At 42.7% G+C, this 16357-nt stretch overlaps 1 protein-coding gene across 6 annotated transcripts in view; it reads left to right on the forward strand.

The window, feature by feature from the left end:
• The first annotated feature begins 1133 nt into the window (after window positions 1-1133).
• Rsph10b (radial spoke head 10 homolog B) overlaps window positions 1134-16357 on the forward strand; it is a 51849-nt gene continuing 36625 nt past the window's right edge. For 4 of the 6 annotated variants that reach the window (XM_059249106.1, XM_059249110.1, XM_059249108.1 and 1 more), the window contains exons 1-4: window positions 1134-1894; window positions 6581-6934; window positions 9475-9550; window positions 14219-14287. In XM_059249106.1, the coding sequence (XP_059105089.1) occupies window positions 6678-6934; window positions 9475-9550; window positions 14219-14287 (402 nt within the window). In that variant the 5' untranslated portion in view covers window positions 1134-1894; window positions 6581-6677. The remainder of the gene's footprint in view (window positions 1895-6580; window positions 6935-9474; window positions 9551-14218; window positions 14288-16357) is intronic. The other 2 variants (XM_059249107.1, XM_059249109.1) reach the window with 2 other exon arrangements.

Below are 16357 nucleotides of genomic sequence, written 5' to 3' on the forward strand. Positions count from 1 at the left end.
TGTGTGTGTGTGTTTGGGGATGGGTGTGCAAAGATATGGCTTAGAAGAACAAGGAGAGCCCTTTGGAAGTTAGCAGTCTCCCCTCTGGCTGGGGGGTATTGTAGTCTGCATCTTTCAGCCCTCAGTGACAGTGAATTCTTGTTTGTTTACTTTCTTGTTCTCTCCCACCCCACCCCCTGTGTTTGGAGACGGTTTCATGTAACTCAGGCTCGTCTTGAACATATTCTGTAGCCAAGGCTGGCCTAGAACTGATCTTGCCTCTACCTCCCAAGTGCTAAGATTACAAGTGTGTATCACACAATCAAATTAACAGTTATGGTCTTTTGAAATCAGTAGCTCTCAATCCTGACTCATATTAAATTTAAAAAACAAAGGGATTCTTTACTTGGTTAGAAAGAAACTACTGAATAGGAGTTGGGATCACCTTTGGGGACAGGAATGGGAAGGAATGAGACAGGGTCTTTTTATGTAGCCCTGGCTGACCTGGAATTTGCTATATAGAGCAGGCTGACCTTGAACTCACAGAGATTCTCCTGCCTCTGCCTCTGCCTCTTGAGTTCTGGGTGGGATTAAAGACATGCACCACCACACCTGGCTGGGGTCCTTATTTTTTAAATGTTCCTCAGTGCAACTAGAGTGGGAAGCAGGGCTGGGGCAGGGAGTGGAAGAAGAAAATTTGAGTTTTCTATAGCTCAGGGCTATAATTTGGTTTACTTGGGGTATAAACTATGGGTTTTTGTTTCTGTTCCCATGGAACCTTGTCCATTTGAGCTGTGCCAAAAATGGCAATAAAAATGCCTCCTGTATGGGCTGGAGAGATGGCTCAGAGGTTAAGAGCACTGGCTGCTCTTCCGGAGGTCCTGAGTTCAATTCCCAGAAACCACATGGTGGCTCACAACCATCTGTAATGAGATCTGGCGCCCTCTTCTGGCCTGCAGGAATACATGCAGGCAGAACACTGTATACATAATAAATTTAAAAAAAAAAAATGCCTCCTGTACAGTCGGGGTGGCAGTTAGGGTCCAGTGATGCCAGGGGTAGGCAGTTCCCCTTGCAGCTTCCTCTGTGCTGTGGGCCTTCAGGAAAAGATCTGCCATGGTTCAGGTGTAATGATGGTCAGAAGCACATAGCTCTTTACATTATGTCAAAATTTGTGTTACTGCTCGGCATGGTGGCACAGGCCTGTAAATTGCAGCACAGCAGAGACAGGCTGATGATCTCTGTAAGTTTAAGGCCAACCCTGTGCTGATACATAGTTCCATGCCAGTCAGGGTTATGTCTCAAACCACAAACTGTTGCTGCAGGTCTGCAGGGTCTCAATATTCACAGGAACAGTGCAAATTGGGAGTCATAGGAGGTATAGTAATGGCCCCTCAAAACCTGTGACTCACCTCATACATGACGAGGGGGACTTCAGGTGGGATTAGAGATGCTAGTGATGAGGAGGTTGTCCTATGCAGTCTGATGGGCTCTGTCTGTCACATAAGTTCTTAAAAGTGGAACACAAGTATATAGACTCCATGGAAACCTCCAAGCTAGGCCTGCAACTTAGAACTGTTAGGATCGTGTGGCTTCAAACCATTGTCTGGTTTAAGGCAGTGCTAGAAAACAAAAGCCTGCATTATTCTGTTTTATCGTGAGAAAACCTGTTGAGAGGGACCACACACTTTGCAGTTAGATCTGGGGAAATCCAGGCCAAGTACATCCAACTCAAGTGCCCAGCTCCTCTCTTGAGAATAAGCATGGTAAAACTGGATGCTCTACAGCTTTGTGTTGGCATCGCGGCCCCTTTAAGAGCACAGGAGGAGGGGCTTGTGGCAGTTGCTTGGAAACCACCTAGCTCTCAGGACGCGAGGTCCTCCTTTGGATCTGCAAGCCTGGCCCGAGCAAGTAGGTGAGCACCCTAGGGTAGTCCTGTGTGCGTAGCAACAACTTAAAACCTGGGCCAGTTCCTTCCTTAGCCTCCCAAGACTTGAGCCAGCGCTTGATTGATAAGGGGAATCCTGCAGCTGGGGGGAGTTGTGCTGGGACCCATGCCCAGAGAAAAGGCAGGTTTGCAGTTTGCTTGTGCAATAACTTGGCGACTTGTAAGAATGGGGTCAAGACATCACTATAAGAAACAAGTTTTATCTGTAGTTTGAATTTCACTCGTAGAGGACCAGAAAAGGAGTAAATGCCTGTTCAAGTTGAGAGTGGAGAGCAGCTGATACACATCAGGCCCTTGGACGAGTGGGGACGGGGAAAAGGTGGGGTGTTGGAGAAAGAGGAGCTCTGAGGTGGGATTGAGCATGCCTAGCAGAGGCAGGCATGAGTGCCACTCTATCTACCCTCAGGGTGCACGAGCCTGCACCAGACTTCTTTGTACCCGGGGATTTCTTTATGTCTTGCTTGCCTAATGTGGTAGGAGGCAATGAATGAGATCAGTATCACAGTGGCATGAAAACCGTGGCTTTGGAACTTTTCTCTCAGCTCTACAGCTCATCCTTTTTCTTCTGACCCCCATGGTGATGAGAGCCACTCAGTAGTGAATCTTTACAACAGAGTTGCTTGCACATTTTCCACTCCCCTTTTTGCCCAGGAAATTTTTGCATGACCCAGGCTTTAGTGTATAAAATAGGTGTGCACAACAAATATTTACTGATAGTAAATAATAATGAAATTTACTTTACAACATTTTGGGATATATAGATATATATATATAATTACCATTTATTAAATAAAGCAAATTTGTATACTAATTATGTGCTCATTTATTTTTTAAGATTTATTTTATGTGTGTGTGTATATACATACTCATGGAGGCCAGAAGATCCCCTCGAGCTGAGTTACAAGTTGGCTGTGAGCCATCCAACATAAATGCTGGGACCTGAACTCAGATCCTCTACAAGAGCAACAAGAGCTCTTAATGCTTGGCTCCAAAGCTTCATTCCCCCCCCCATTTTATTTATTTAATGGGGTAAAGGTTATGTGTTGTTTTTGCTCTTTTGGGGGTCCTGCCACTCAGCTCCCCCATAAATCACACACAGAGGCTTATTCTTAATTATGATTGCCCAGCCTTAGTGTGGCTTAGTTTCTAGCCAGCTTTCCTTGTCTTAAATTGTCCTGTCTACCTTTTCCTCTGGGCTTTTCCTGTTCTCTTACTTCTGTAAATCTTACTCTTACTCCGTGGCTTGCTGTGTAGCTGGGTGGCTGGCCCCTGGAGTCCTCCTCCTCTGGCTCCTAGATCTTAGATCTCTCCTCCCAGTTTTCTCCTACATATACTCTGCCTGCCAGCTTTGCCTATCCTTTCTCCTGCCTTGCTATTGGCCAGTTCTTTATTAAACCATTGGGTGTTTTAGACAGGCACAGTAACACAGCTTCGCAGAGTTAAACAAATGCAACATAAACAAAAGTAACACACCTTAAAATAATATCCTACTACGGTTATGGCTAGTGTGTCACGTGCACATATGGAGGCCAGAGGAGAGCTTGCAGAAATTGATTCTCTTTCACCGTGGATTCCAGGACTTGAACTCAGGTCATCTGGCTTGATGGCAAGTGCCTTAAGCAGGTTAGTCTTGCTAACCTGCTTGTTTATATAAAATTAAGTCTTGGGGTTTTAGAGATAGCTTAGCAGTTGAGTACCTGCTACTTGATCATGATTGATGACTCTCTCACACACACAAAATTAATTAAAAAAATTTAAACATTCTAACACAGTTCATACAAAGATATACACACTGAGGAATGACAGTAGGAAAATACTGCCTTTGTTTTCTGTAATTAAATCATAGTTCTATGAAAGTAGGAAACTGTGTAGTAAAAACCCTGCAGTTCATATAATGTAATAGTCTTAAATCTGAGCTGGGGTGTTTCAAGTAGCATTCATCAGCGTCATGTGGCATGATGACATACACAGTAAAGTGCACATGTTGGGTGTTAGGAACCCAGATGGAGCTGAAGCAAAGGTTCAGTGGTTAAGAGTGCATATTGCTCTTCCAGAGGACCCGAGTTCAGTTCCTAACACCCATGTCAAGTGGCTCATAGCCACCTATATCTCCGGATTCAAAGGATCCTCTTCTGAGGGTACCTACATACACCCCCACACAGACACCCACACAGACACACAGACACATAATTTTAAAACAAAAACAAAAAACCTTAAAAGGCAAAGAACCAAGACAGGGAAGCTACCTGTCTGACAGCCCAGGAGAGTTCTGCCAGAGACATGTTGGATTCATTATGCATTTGATTTTGAATTAATTTTGGTTGTGCATTCAGAAACCTTTTCGTCTTGTCACATTTTCATGGCCAGAGTTTAATTCCCAGCATCCAGGTGGCAGCCCTCAACTGTCTTTAACTCTAATTCAAAGGGATCTGATGCCTCTTCTGGCTTCCCTGGGCACTGCATGCATGTGTTGCCCAGACATACATGCAGACAAAACACCCATAAACACCAAAATAATAAAATGTTCAAAAATATTTTTTAATATTTTTAATGCAAGACACAGGAGGATCCCTGGGGCTCGCTGACTAGCTAGTTTTACCTAATTGTTGGCCTCAATGTTCAATGAGCAGCCCTATCTCAAAAAAATAAGATGGAGCGAGATAAAGGAAGACCGAATGCTGAACTCAAGCCTCCACATGCACACACTCTCACACACAAACACACATACACCACACGTACAAGAAGTTGCTATTGTAGTGCTCTAGAGCCTAGGCAGCCAATGATTTCAAATTCAAAAGCATGAAGTGTCAATCACTCTGTATCAATTGTTCTGAACTGCATACTTGAGGAATTTTTCTGTGCCATCCCAATCTTTACACAAGGTACTACTATTTCTTTTTGATATCTGAGGCAGAAAGCAGTTTGCGTAAGGATACAACACTGCCAATATACAGGAGCCTTATGTTCTTATGGACTTGATTTTCTTATTTGTATTTTATTTTTAAATTGTGTGTGATGTATGTGTTATTATTATAATTATCATTATTATTTGTGTGCACATGCACACACACACATGCACACGTGCGTGCAACTCCATAGTGCACTTGTGGAGGTCAGAGGACAACTTGCAGGAGTCAGTTCTCTCCTTCCACCATGCAGATTGAAGAGACTGAACCCAGGTTGTCAGGCTTGTAGCAAGTACCTTTGCCTAAAGAGTCATCTCTCCCAACCCAACTTTATTTTTATTTTTTTATTTTCATTTTTTCAAGACAAGGTTTCTCAGTGTAGCATTGGTGCCTGTCCTGGATCTCAAGCTGTAGACCAGAATGGCCTCGAACTCACAGAGATCCTCCTGGCTCTGCCTCCTGACTGCTGGGATTAAAGGCATGCACCACCACTGCCCGGCCCAACCTTATTTTTTCAGACAAGGTCTGTCACTGAACCTGGAGCTCTGTGAGTGAGCTGTAGGATCCTGTCTCCCCCTGCTGGTATTACAGATGCATGCCACTGCATCAGCTTTTTACATGGGTTGTAGGATGTAGTAGAATATTATTTTAAGGTGTGTTACTTTTGTTTGTTTGTTTGTTTGTTTGTTTGTTTGTTTCTCGAGACAGGGTTTCTCTGTGTAGTTTTGCGCCTTTCCTGGAACTACTTTGTAGACCAGGCTGGCCTCGAACTCACAGAGATCCGCCTGCCTCTGCCTCCTGAGTGCTGGGATTAAAGGCGTGCACCAACACCGCTCGGTGTGTTACTTTTGTTTGTGTTGCATTTGTTTAACTCTGTGAAGCTGTGTTACTGTGCCTGTCTGAAACACTTGATGGTCTAGTAAAGGACTGAATGGCCAATGGGGAGACAGGAGAAAGGATAGGTGGAGCTGGCAGGCAAAGAGAATATATAGAAGGAGAAAAGAGATGGAGGAAAGAGGGAACTAGCAGCAAGAGAAGGAGAAGGACTCCAGGGGCCAGCCACCCAGCTACACAGCAAACCGCGGAGAAAGAGTAAGATTTACAGAAGTCAGAGAATGGGAAAAGCCCAGAGGCAAAAGGTAGATGGAATAACTTAAGAAAAGATGGCTAGAAATTAAGCCAAGCTAAGGCCGGGTATTCATAATTAAAAATAAGCCTCCATGTGTAATTTATTTGGGAGCTGGGTGGCAGCCCCCCAAAGAGAAAAACAGACAACAGTGAGGATCTAAACTCTGGTCTTCATGCCTTTGAGGGAGGAACTTTACCGCCTAAGGATTGCCATTCCTAACTATAGCACTGTTTGAAAAGACACAATGTTCCATTGGCTGGCAATAATGGCTTAGGGGGTAAAGGTGCTTGCAGCCAAGCCAGACAACCTGAGTTTGATCCCCAGGACACACATTATGACAGGAGAGAACCATCTGCAGAAAATTGTCATTTAATCTCCATACATGTGCCATGACACACATACCCAGTGGGCACAAAATTAATAGATAAATAAATGCAATAAAATTGTAAATGAAATAATGTTTCATAATGATTCAATATTAAACATTTTAAAAACAATCTATGCAATATTGAAATTGAGTTATATTTTTGTTGTTATTCAGGCTTTAGTAGAACGATAATGATTTTTTTTTTTACAATTGAAATAACCAAGTATTTAGAGACATAACTTATTTTTCAGGTAAAACCCATCTGTGCTTTGAAACAAAACTGCATCCTCCCAAAGGAATCATTGGCTAACTCAGTATCTAAGGTAAACTCTCCCTCTTCCAAAGGCCATGGTGAAAGAAAAGAAAAAAGCAGACAAGAAGGGAGATAAGTCGGCTCGTTCTCCCTCCTCCAATTCTGATTACCCAGAGGCTTCCAAACAAAATGGCAGTGCCAGTAAGCAGGAAGTACCCAGCAGTGCCAACATCCCAACACTGGAAATGTCCCTCAAACAATCGGCACCCAAAAGAGACTCCACAAATATGTATCAGAGTGAAGATGAAACCCAGTATGAAGAGCCCATCCTGACCAAACTCATAGTAGAAAGGTAACTTCTTGTATATTATTAAAGGACCAGCCTTAATAATATATTTCCTAGGGCTCAGAAGAGAAACCCCGAATGGCGAGAACTATTTTCAGGAAATGAATCTAAGCACACTGAACTCTTGAGTCCATTTGCTTTAATTCTTCCTCAATCTCTAGCTTTACAGTTATATACCCAAACAATCACAATCCTCCCCCTCCAGCCAGGTCACCAGGCCTGAATTCCTGCAAGGTCATAAAGGCAAGTAAGAATTTTCCTCAGGCTTTCTTTTACAATCCAAAGTGGGAGAAATAAAAGAAGAGGTCAACTGAGTGCTAATGACCGGTTAGTATATCCAAAAGGGGATCTATGTGCTCAGTCTACATTCCTAGAAGTGGTTAGGCGAGAAGTTAGGGGTCTGTAGTAAGGTTGTAAGAAAGGAGGGTCTCACCCTAAATTGCACAAGAAATAAAGCTATCCGCCTGACCTAGGAGACAGGTGTTGTTTGGTTTGGCCTTGGATGCTTAAGTCTGTTCTTAGAGAGTACAGAGGTATAAGATACTTTCATTTCTCTAGGGATGGTCCTGGCCAGATATTGCTAATAACAGTAATTACAGGGAGGCTTGAACTGGGGTTCTGGCTGTGCATAACTATAAGTGCAGAAGGTTGGGGAAATGGTGCCCAAAGAATGATGGAAAAGCTACAATAGTACATGAGAAACTCATAGCAGGAAACGGCTGATAATCAAAAGCCAAATATCACCAAGGCTCCTTGAGCCTCAGCTTGATCTCTGGAAGGTTCTTTGTCATAATCAGCTGAAATCCTACTTTATATATTTTTGCAGCTTGTAGCAGTAACTTTCCTGGGGTATGACAGGGCCAGACTCTGTAACCCAAATGTCACATGAAAGTGTATTTTGATGGGAGCATGTGAATCCTCTTGCAGTTTTATTGTTATTTTGGGTTTTTGTTTGTTTGAGACAGGATTTCCTTGTGTAGCCCCAGGCATCCTGGAATTCACTCTGTAAACCAGAGTAGCCTTGAACCCAGAGATTCACCTGCTAGCCTCACGAGTGCGGGAATTAAAGGCAAGCTCCAACACCACCAACACCGCCGCCGCCACCTGGCTCATGCAATTCCCTACCTCCTGCAATTATGATCATGCAATTCGCTACCTCCAAGAACACTTTTGTGTGTGAGTGTGGAACTCGCCGATTTGGTTGGATGGTCTGACTAGCTTCAGGGATCCTCTTGTCTCTGTCTCCCCAGTGCTGGAGACTGCTGGAATTACAAACGTGTACCACAATGCCTAGCTTTTTCTTTCTTTCTTTATTCTTTATTTTCTATTATTTTAAGGTGGGTGTTGGGCTCTGACCCAGATCTTCATACTTCCGTGGTATGCATTTGACTGACTGAAGTGTGCCGCTGCACCTGACTTTGAGGTGGGTGCTGGAGATCCGAACTCATGTCCTCATGTTTGTATGGCAGGTGCTTTATCAACTGAGTCATTTTCCCAGCTTCCCCACCAAAAAAAATTTTTTAATAGTTTTTTGGGTATTTTTTTTTCCAAGACAGGGTTTCTCTGTGTAGTCCTGGCTGTCCTGGAACTCACTTTGTAGACCAGGCTGGCCTTGAACTCACAGAGATCCACCTGCCTCTGCCTCCCGAGTGCTGGGATTAAAGGTGTGCGCCACCACACCTGGCTCTTAAAATAGTTTTTAAAGATTTATTTATTTTTATTTTATGTGTATGAATGTTTACCTGCAGATATGGCTGTGCACCACATGTGTGTCTGGTACCCACAGAAGCCAGAAGAGGGCATCAGATCCCCTCAAACTGGAGTTACAGGTGGTAGTGAGCTACCCTGTGGGTGGGTGGTAGGAATCAAACCCAGGTTCTCTGGAAGAGCAACAAGTTCTCTTAACCACTGAACCATCGCTCCAGCCCCTTGAGAATATTTTCATCATGGTAAAACATACATAAAATTTGCTATTTTGACCCTTTAAAAGGTGTAATTCAGGGACTAGTAAGATGGCCTGTGGTTAAACTGCTAGCCATGCAAACATAAGGCCCAAAGTTCAGCTACCCAGAAACTTAGGAAAATGCCAGCTGAGTGTGGTGGTCCACCAGTATGTAATTCCAGCTTTGGTAGATAGAGACAGGGAATCTCCAGAGCAAACCAGCTGAAAAGACTAGCCATATTGGCAAGCTCTGGGTTTGATTGAGAGACCCTGCCTCAGTGGGTGAGGTGGAAGAGCAGTTAAAGATGATTCCGGATCACGTGCCTGTGCACACATAGACTATCCCTCCATACAAACACAGAGAGATTTTTAAAAATGGAAATAAAGGAAATGTATAGTTCAGGATATTAAGTGCATTCACAGTGTTTTACAGCTATCATTGAGTTCTGTTTCCAGAATGTCCTGGCCCTCTTTCCAGACAGAAATTCTGTACCTATTAAACCCCACGTACCACACCAACAGGTGCATGCCCCTGATATCCTATACACTTTAACCCACCGTCACACCCACACCACTCACTAGTTTGAACTCTATTTCTTTGTAGCTATGAAGGGGAGAAAGTGCGGGGACTGTATGAGGGAGAAGGCTTCGCTGTCTTTCAAGGCAGAAACACCTACCATGTAAGTCATAATTATTGGAGCCAGGAGGGCTGGGGGAAAGGTGGACTGAAAGTTGTAGATTTGCAAGACCTGAGTGAATTTCACTGATTCCTCTAGACCATTAGAACTACTATGATTTTTATCCCGAACCCCAGCCACCTACTTGAGGCAAAGTATGACTCAGTGTTACTGAAGTACTTATTTTAGGTTTCATTTTTTTTCCTGATTTTTAACTATTGACAAAGCATAGATATGTTACCAAGTAAATACAGTCATCCATAGGCTCATTATCAAAGTTGAATGCTTAAATCCTCCACACAAAATGTTGTTGTGTTTGCCCAGAACCTGCACATACCCCTGGCGCTAGAGAGGTGGCTCGGCAGTTAAGAATGTTTGTTGCTCTTTGTAGAAGAGGGCTGGTGTTTGGTTCCCAGCAACAGAATGGCAGCTCACAACTGCCTTTAACTACAGATCCAGGGGATATGATACCCTCTTCTGGCCTCTGTGAGCACTGCACTTGCTGCATGCACACACACATGCACACCTTTAATCCCAGCACTTGGGAGGCAGAGGCAGGCAGATCTTTGTGAGTTCGAGGCCAGCCTAGTCTACAGAGCGAGATCCAGGAAAGGCGCAAAGCTACACAGAGAAACCCTGTCTCGAAAAACCAAAATAAATAAATAAATAAATAAATAAATAAATAAACCTATGCACATCCTCCCATATACTTTGTTGTTGTTTGTTCTTGTGGTACTGAGGATGGAATCCAGGGCCTTGAGTATGGTGTGCTATCCCAGTAATCTTGAGTATGCTATCCAAATGACCTGAGTATGCTACCCAAGTGACCTTGAGTGTTCTACCCAAGTGACCTTGAGTGTGCTATCCAAGTGACCTTGAGTGTTCTACCCAAGTGACCTTGAGTGTGCTATCCAAATGACCTGAGTATGCTACCCAAGTGACCTTGAGTGTTCTACCAAAGTGACCTTGAGTGTGCTATCCAAATGACCTGAGTATGCTACCCAAGTGACCTTGAGTATGCTACCCAAGTGACCTTGAGTGTGCTATCCAAGTGACCTTGAGTGTGCTACCCAAGTGACCTTGAGTGTGCTATCCAAGTGACCTTGAGTATTCTATCCAAGTGCCCTGCCACCAATCTGCATCCCACTGCCCTCACATATTCATTGTTCATATCTGTACAATTTACAATACTGAATATAATGCAAATGCCATGCAAACAGTTGTTAGACTGTACCTTTTAAAGAGAGATGATCTTTTTAAAAAAATACATGTCTAGTACAGTTTGCAATTGTTGTAGTCCTAACTAGCACAGCCATATCCGATGAAAACGGCAAAAGTCATAAGGCCAGCACAGCTGCTTGACAAAAATCCAGCAAAGCTGAACCACATGATGGCTGCCATGCCACCTTTGGCTTTCATCTCCACCTTTTATATACTTGAGGGACTTTTAATATTTGTACAATTTGGGCATATTGGATTGATGGGAAATTTCATATGAATCATTTACGCCTTCTCCCAGGAATGCTGCTTCTAAGCTTCCTCAGGACAGTCCTGAACATACTATTACCCCTGCTTTTAGGGAGACATCCTTATCTACCTGAAGGCCTTCCTTAATCCTTGGAGATTGTGACACACATAAAGAAGCCAGAGGTCTCTTTATGAGGCTGTGAGGCATTCTTGAAACATCCGTCCCTGTACTTACACAGGAACAAGATATTCAAAACAAAGTAAACTCAAAAAGGTCAACGAGATTTGGTAGGCTAGAGGACTTGGCCACAGATCAGATTGCAAGCCTCTTTCCACTGTTCACTCAGGCAATTACGTGGCACATACAGCAACTAAGTTAGACTAGCTGAAGTTACCTCAGCCCTACACAGAGACTTATATTGATGAGCAAAGTATGGAATGGAAAAGATGATAAAAGAATGAGGTGTCAGGACCTCCCTTTCTTGGAAAAGTTAGCATATGCAGAGTCACTGTAATGTCATATGACCAAGGAACAACAGAATGCCAGGATTAGACATATAGACAAATTCTATAAAGATATAAAATATAAACATTGTATTATGTCAGAATTTGAATAATAACTGCAGCAGCTTTGGCCTGAGGATTTTTCTTGGGCACTCTGACCATTAAGAGTTAATAATACGCGCCGGGCAGTGGTGGTGCACACCTTTAATCCCAGCACTCAGGAGGCAGAGACAGGTGGATCTCTGTGAGTTTGAGGCCAGCTTGGTCTACAAAGTGAGTTCCAGGAAAGGCGCAAAGCTACACAGAGAAACTCTGCCTCGAAAAACCAAAAAGAAAAAAAAAAAAAAGAGTTAATAATACACTGGGACATGGCAATATGCCCGGGATGGCTTGAAGATTTTTGTTTTGGTCTAATGTCCTTGTAGCCACAAAAGCTACTGGCCTGAGAACAGGCTGTCATGTGCCTCTAGATTCTTAAAAATTGGGTTATGGGGTTAATGAGTAAAAATGATAACTCTGTTTATCAATGATACCAAAACTTGAGGGAAAATGATTGGAAATGACAACTCTGTTCCATCATAATTTATTAATGATGACTAAAAGATGAGCAAGAAGAAGTGAAACATGTGTCCAAAACAAAAATGATATGATCTATGTTTTGGAACAACGTGAATATATCCCCGCTTACTAAATTCTGTATAAATAAAGAAGCATTCTAGCTGCTGGTCAGTCAGGCTGCAAGATTCTACCACTGCTATAGCCTGCTCACTTCCATCCATCATTACCCCATTACCCCCACACACACCCCTACACCTCCCCCACCAACTCCTTACATCCTCTGCTGGGACCTGTGTCCACTGCTGGGATGGCTCCCAGCACTATTCCCTGGGCAGGTGGTCCTAGGCTGTATAAGAAAACTAGATAAGTAAAAGCCACCAGGGAGCACTCCTTCATGGTTTCTGCTTCAAGTTCCTGCTTGAGTTACTGTCCTGACTCACTCAATGGACTGTGAACTGGACATGTAAGCCAAATAAATCCTTTCCCTCTAAATTGCTTTTGGTCAGAGTGCTTTATCACAACAACTGAGATGAAACTCAGGCCAACTGTGATGAGCAAAGTCTCAGGCCTGGGGGTAGGGGCAGCACAGTGGTAGAGCACTGCCCTAACCAGCATCCATCCCTGGCACTGCAAAAAGTAAAAACAGCCAGGCGGTGGTGGCGCACGCCTTTAATCCCAGCACTCGGGAGGCAGAGCCAGGCGGATCTCTGTGAGTTCCAGGCCAGCCTGGGCTACCAAGTGAGTTCCAGGAAAGGCGCAAAGCTACACAGAGAAACCCTGTCTCAAAAAACCAAAAAAAAAAGTAAAAACAAGTGAACCAAAAAGAGCAAAATCTCAGTTTCACTGTCACTTTGCTATAAATGTATTCAATGAACATTGTTTCTTTCATTCTTTGAATAGATACATCAATATTGTATATATTAATCACATAAGATAGAGTACAGTTTGATTTGTTTTCACTTAAACATTTTTATGTATTACTATATGGTTTTCATCATTGTAGAACCCACACCAAAATACAAGATAAATTTTTTAAAAATTTGATGCATTGTAAAGCATACACAACATTTATTATTTTAACCTTTTTAAGTGGACAGTCTAATGGCCTTAAACATATTCACATTATTGTGCAGCCACCACCCTGACAGCCCGAAACTTTCTGATCATCCTAACTGAAGCTTGGCACCCAGGAAATAATAACTTCCAGGCTTACGACAGTTCATTGTGATTCTGCATAAAGCTCAAAATTGATAAATGCAACTGTTTCATAATTGTTGGATTTCATAGGGTCTTTTCATTTTTTTAACTTTCATTTGTAGGACACAATTAAGATATTCATTAATCCAGATTATCAGAAATATGTGCTTATTATAGTAGAATAGTTCTTAAAGATTTTTAAATCTTATGTATATGTCTGTGTTTCATGTGTGAGCAGATGCCCATGGAGGCCAGAAGAGGGCTTTGGATCCCCTCGAACCTAAGTTATACACATGTACATGTGTATATATATGTATGTATCTGTCAGTACACAGTCATGTGCACATGCACACTGATAATTTCCAGTAAGAGAAAACAAAGTATGAAACTTACAAATGTGATGTGTCTGATAGTTGAATGATAGTTTCAATTGGATCTACCTAGTGTAAGTAACTTGTAAAATATATATATTTATAATTTGTAAAATATATATACATACATATAAAGGGTTTGGGTTTTTTTAATTATTGTTGTTTGGTTTGGTTTCATTTTTCAATGTAGGGGATAGAGGTCAGGGCCTTGAACATGCTAGTCAGGCATTCTACCACTGAGCTTTATCCTCGGCCCCAAATCCTGGAGGATCAAAGTGCAAACTCAAAAGTATCTGAATTATTTTGGGCTATGGTTCAGATATTTTCCAGGAGCTTACTTAGGAGATATGACTCGGGTGATTAGATCTAAGTTTTAAGGAAGTTTGAAATTCCTCCTTGGATCCTTTCTGGCTCAGGATGGATCACTGTGTGGTGCACGCTCAGAGTAGGACCACACTGGTGCTGCTGGTGCTGCAGCTGTTGCCAGGCAGCCTGTGAGTGAAGGGATGGACAGGATTCCAGTGTCCCAAAAACCACAGCTTCCATCTAAGGCCCACTGTTATTTCTTTCACAGGGTATGTTTTCAGAAGGACTGATGCATGGACAAGGGACTTATATTTGGGCTGACGGATTGAAATATGAGGTAAAGCATTATCATGAGTTAGAGTTAATTGTAGAATTTAATGGTCAACTTACTGCACTATTTTTAAAGAATTCATTTTTATTTTTTTATTTTGGTTTTTGGTTTTTCAAGACAGGGTTTCTCTGTGTAGTTTTGGTGCCTATCCTGGATCTCACTCTGTAGACCAGGCTGGCCTGGAACTCATAGAAATCCACCTGGCTCTGCCTCCTGAGTACTGGGATTAAAAGGTATGCGCCACCGCCGCCTGGCTTCATTTTTATTTTTTAAAGTGTGTGTGTGTGTGTGTGTGTGTGTGTGTGTGTGTGTGTGTGTGTGTCTCGCATGTTGCTATGTCCAATGAGTTCAGGTATTCTCAGAGGTCAGAAGAAGGTATTGGATCCTCTGAAGCTGAAGTCACATGCAATTGGGAGCTACTGATATGTTGTTGATTTTTTTAACTCTTTGGCTCTTTTAGGGGGCCTGCCACCCAACTCCTAAATAAATCACACATGGAGGCTTATTCTTAATTATAAATGCCTGGCCTTAGCTTGTCTTGTTTCTTGCCAGCTTTTCTTAACTTTAAATTATTCCATCTACCTTTTGTCTCTGGGCTTTTTCCTTTTCTTCTGTATATCTTACTTTCACTCTTACTCCCTGGCTGGCTGGGTAGCCAGTCCCTAGTGTCCTCCTCTCCTTGTTCTCTTGCTCTTTCTTCTCCGCCCAGATCTCTATTTATTCTCTCTGCTTGCTAGCCCTGCCCATCCTTTCTCCTGCCTTACTATTGGCCATTCAGCTCTTTATTAGACCATCAGGTGTTTTAGATAGATAAAGCAACACAGCTTCACAGAGTTAAACAAATGCAACGTAAAGGAATGCAACACATCTTTGCATCATTAAATAAATGTTCCACAGCGTAAACAAACATAACACATCTTAAAATAATATTTTACGCCGGGCGGTGGTGGCGCACGCCTTTAATCCCAGCACTCGGGAGGCAGAGGCAGGTGGATCTCTGTGAGTTCGAGGCCAGCCTGGGCTACCAAGTGAGTTCCAGGAAAGGCACAAAGTTACACAGAGAAACCCTGTCTCGAAAAACCAAAAAAAAAAAATAATAATAATAATAATATTTTACAACACTGATATGAATACTGGAAACAGCACTCAGGTTCTCTACAAGAGCAATACATGCTCTTAACTGTTGAAACTATCTCTCTAGATATACTATTTTTATAAAAGTAAGTTAAGTTAGGCATGCTGGTGCACACCTTTAATTTCAGCATTTGGGAGGCAGGCAGGTGTCTGTGGGTTTGAAGCCATCCTGGTCTACATAGTGAGTTCCAGGACAGCCAGAGCTACATAGTGAGATCCTGTCACAAAAAACAAAGAAACAAAACAAGTAAGTTAGCATAGCCAGGACTGGTGTCATGTAAGCCCAGCACTTGGGAAGCTGAGGCAGAAGGATTTTGAATTCCATGCCATCCCGAGTCTGCATAGTAAGACCCTATTTCAGAGAAAGAAAAACAGATGAAAAGGTGAGTGTTAGCACAGAACCAAACCTGCAGAGAACAGAAGGATCCAGCGACCAACCTGTGTGTTCAGTGTAGTAACTTGACGACTGTGTAGGGTGTCTGGGGATCACTGTCGCTGGTTGCAGTTGTTGCTCTAGAGAGGTCCTGTGTGGATGCAACAGATATGGATGGACTTTGGTGGTAATCTATATGTTCTCGGCCTGCATAGCACACAGATGTATGTTTAATCCCTCAGGCTTTGTACGAACACAGTTTATATATTCTCTTTTATTCCTTTTTCTTTTGTAATTAAGCCATACCCATCCATGCAGATCTAACTATTTATACTGACTGCACGTATTCCCTTATGGGGGTTTCACAAAGACCATCTGTGTTGCTGGGCTGAGGGGAAGTGGGTATTTTTAAACTGATTGTGAGAACTGGGAACAGATTTGCCCTCCAAGAGACAGTGCCAGTTTCAGCTCCCACCCACAAAACCTGTGAGTGCCTGAAGTGCTGTTCTAGAAATCTCCACTGCAGAGTTACTAATGCCATGATGTTCATAAATGGTAACAGAGACATT

This window comes from Peromyscus eremicus, chromosome 23, assembly GCF_949786415.1.
Source record: "Peromyscus eremicus chromosome 23, PerEre_H2_v1, whole genome shotgun sequence".
NCBI lineage: Eukaryota > Metazoa > Chordata > Mammalia > Rodentia > Cricetidae > Peromyscus > Peromyscus eremicus.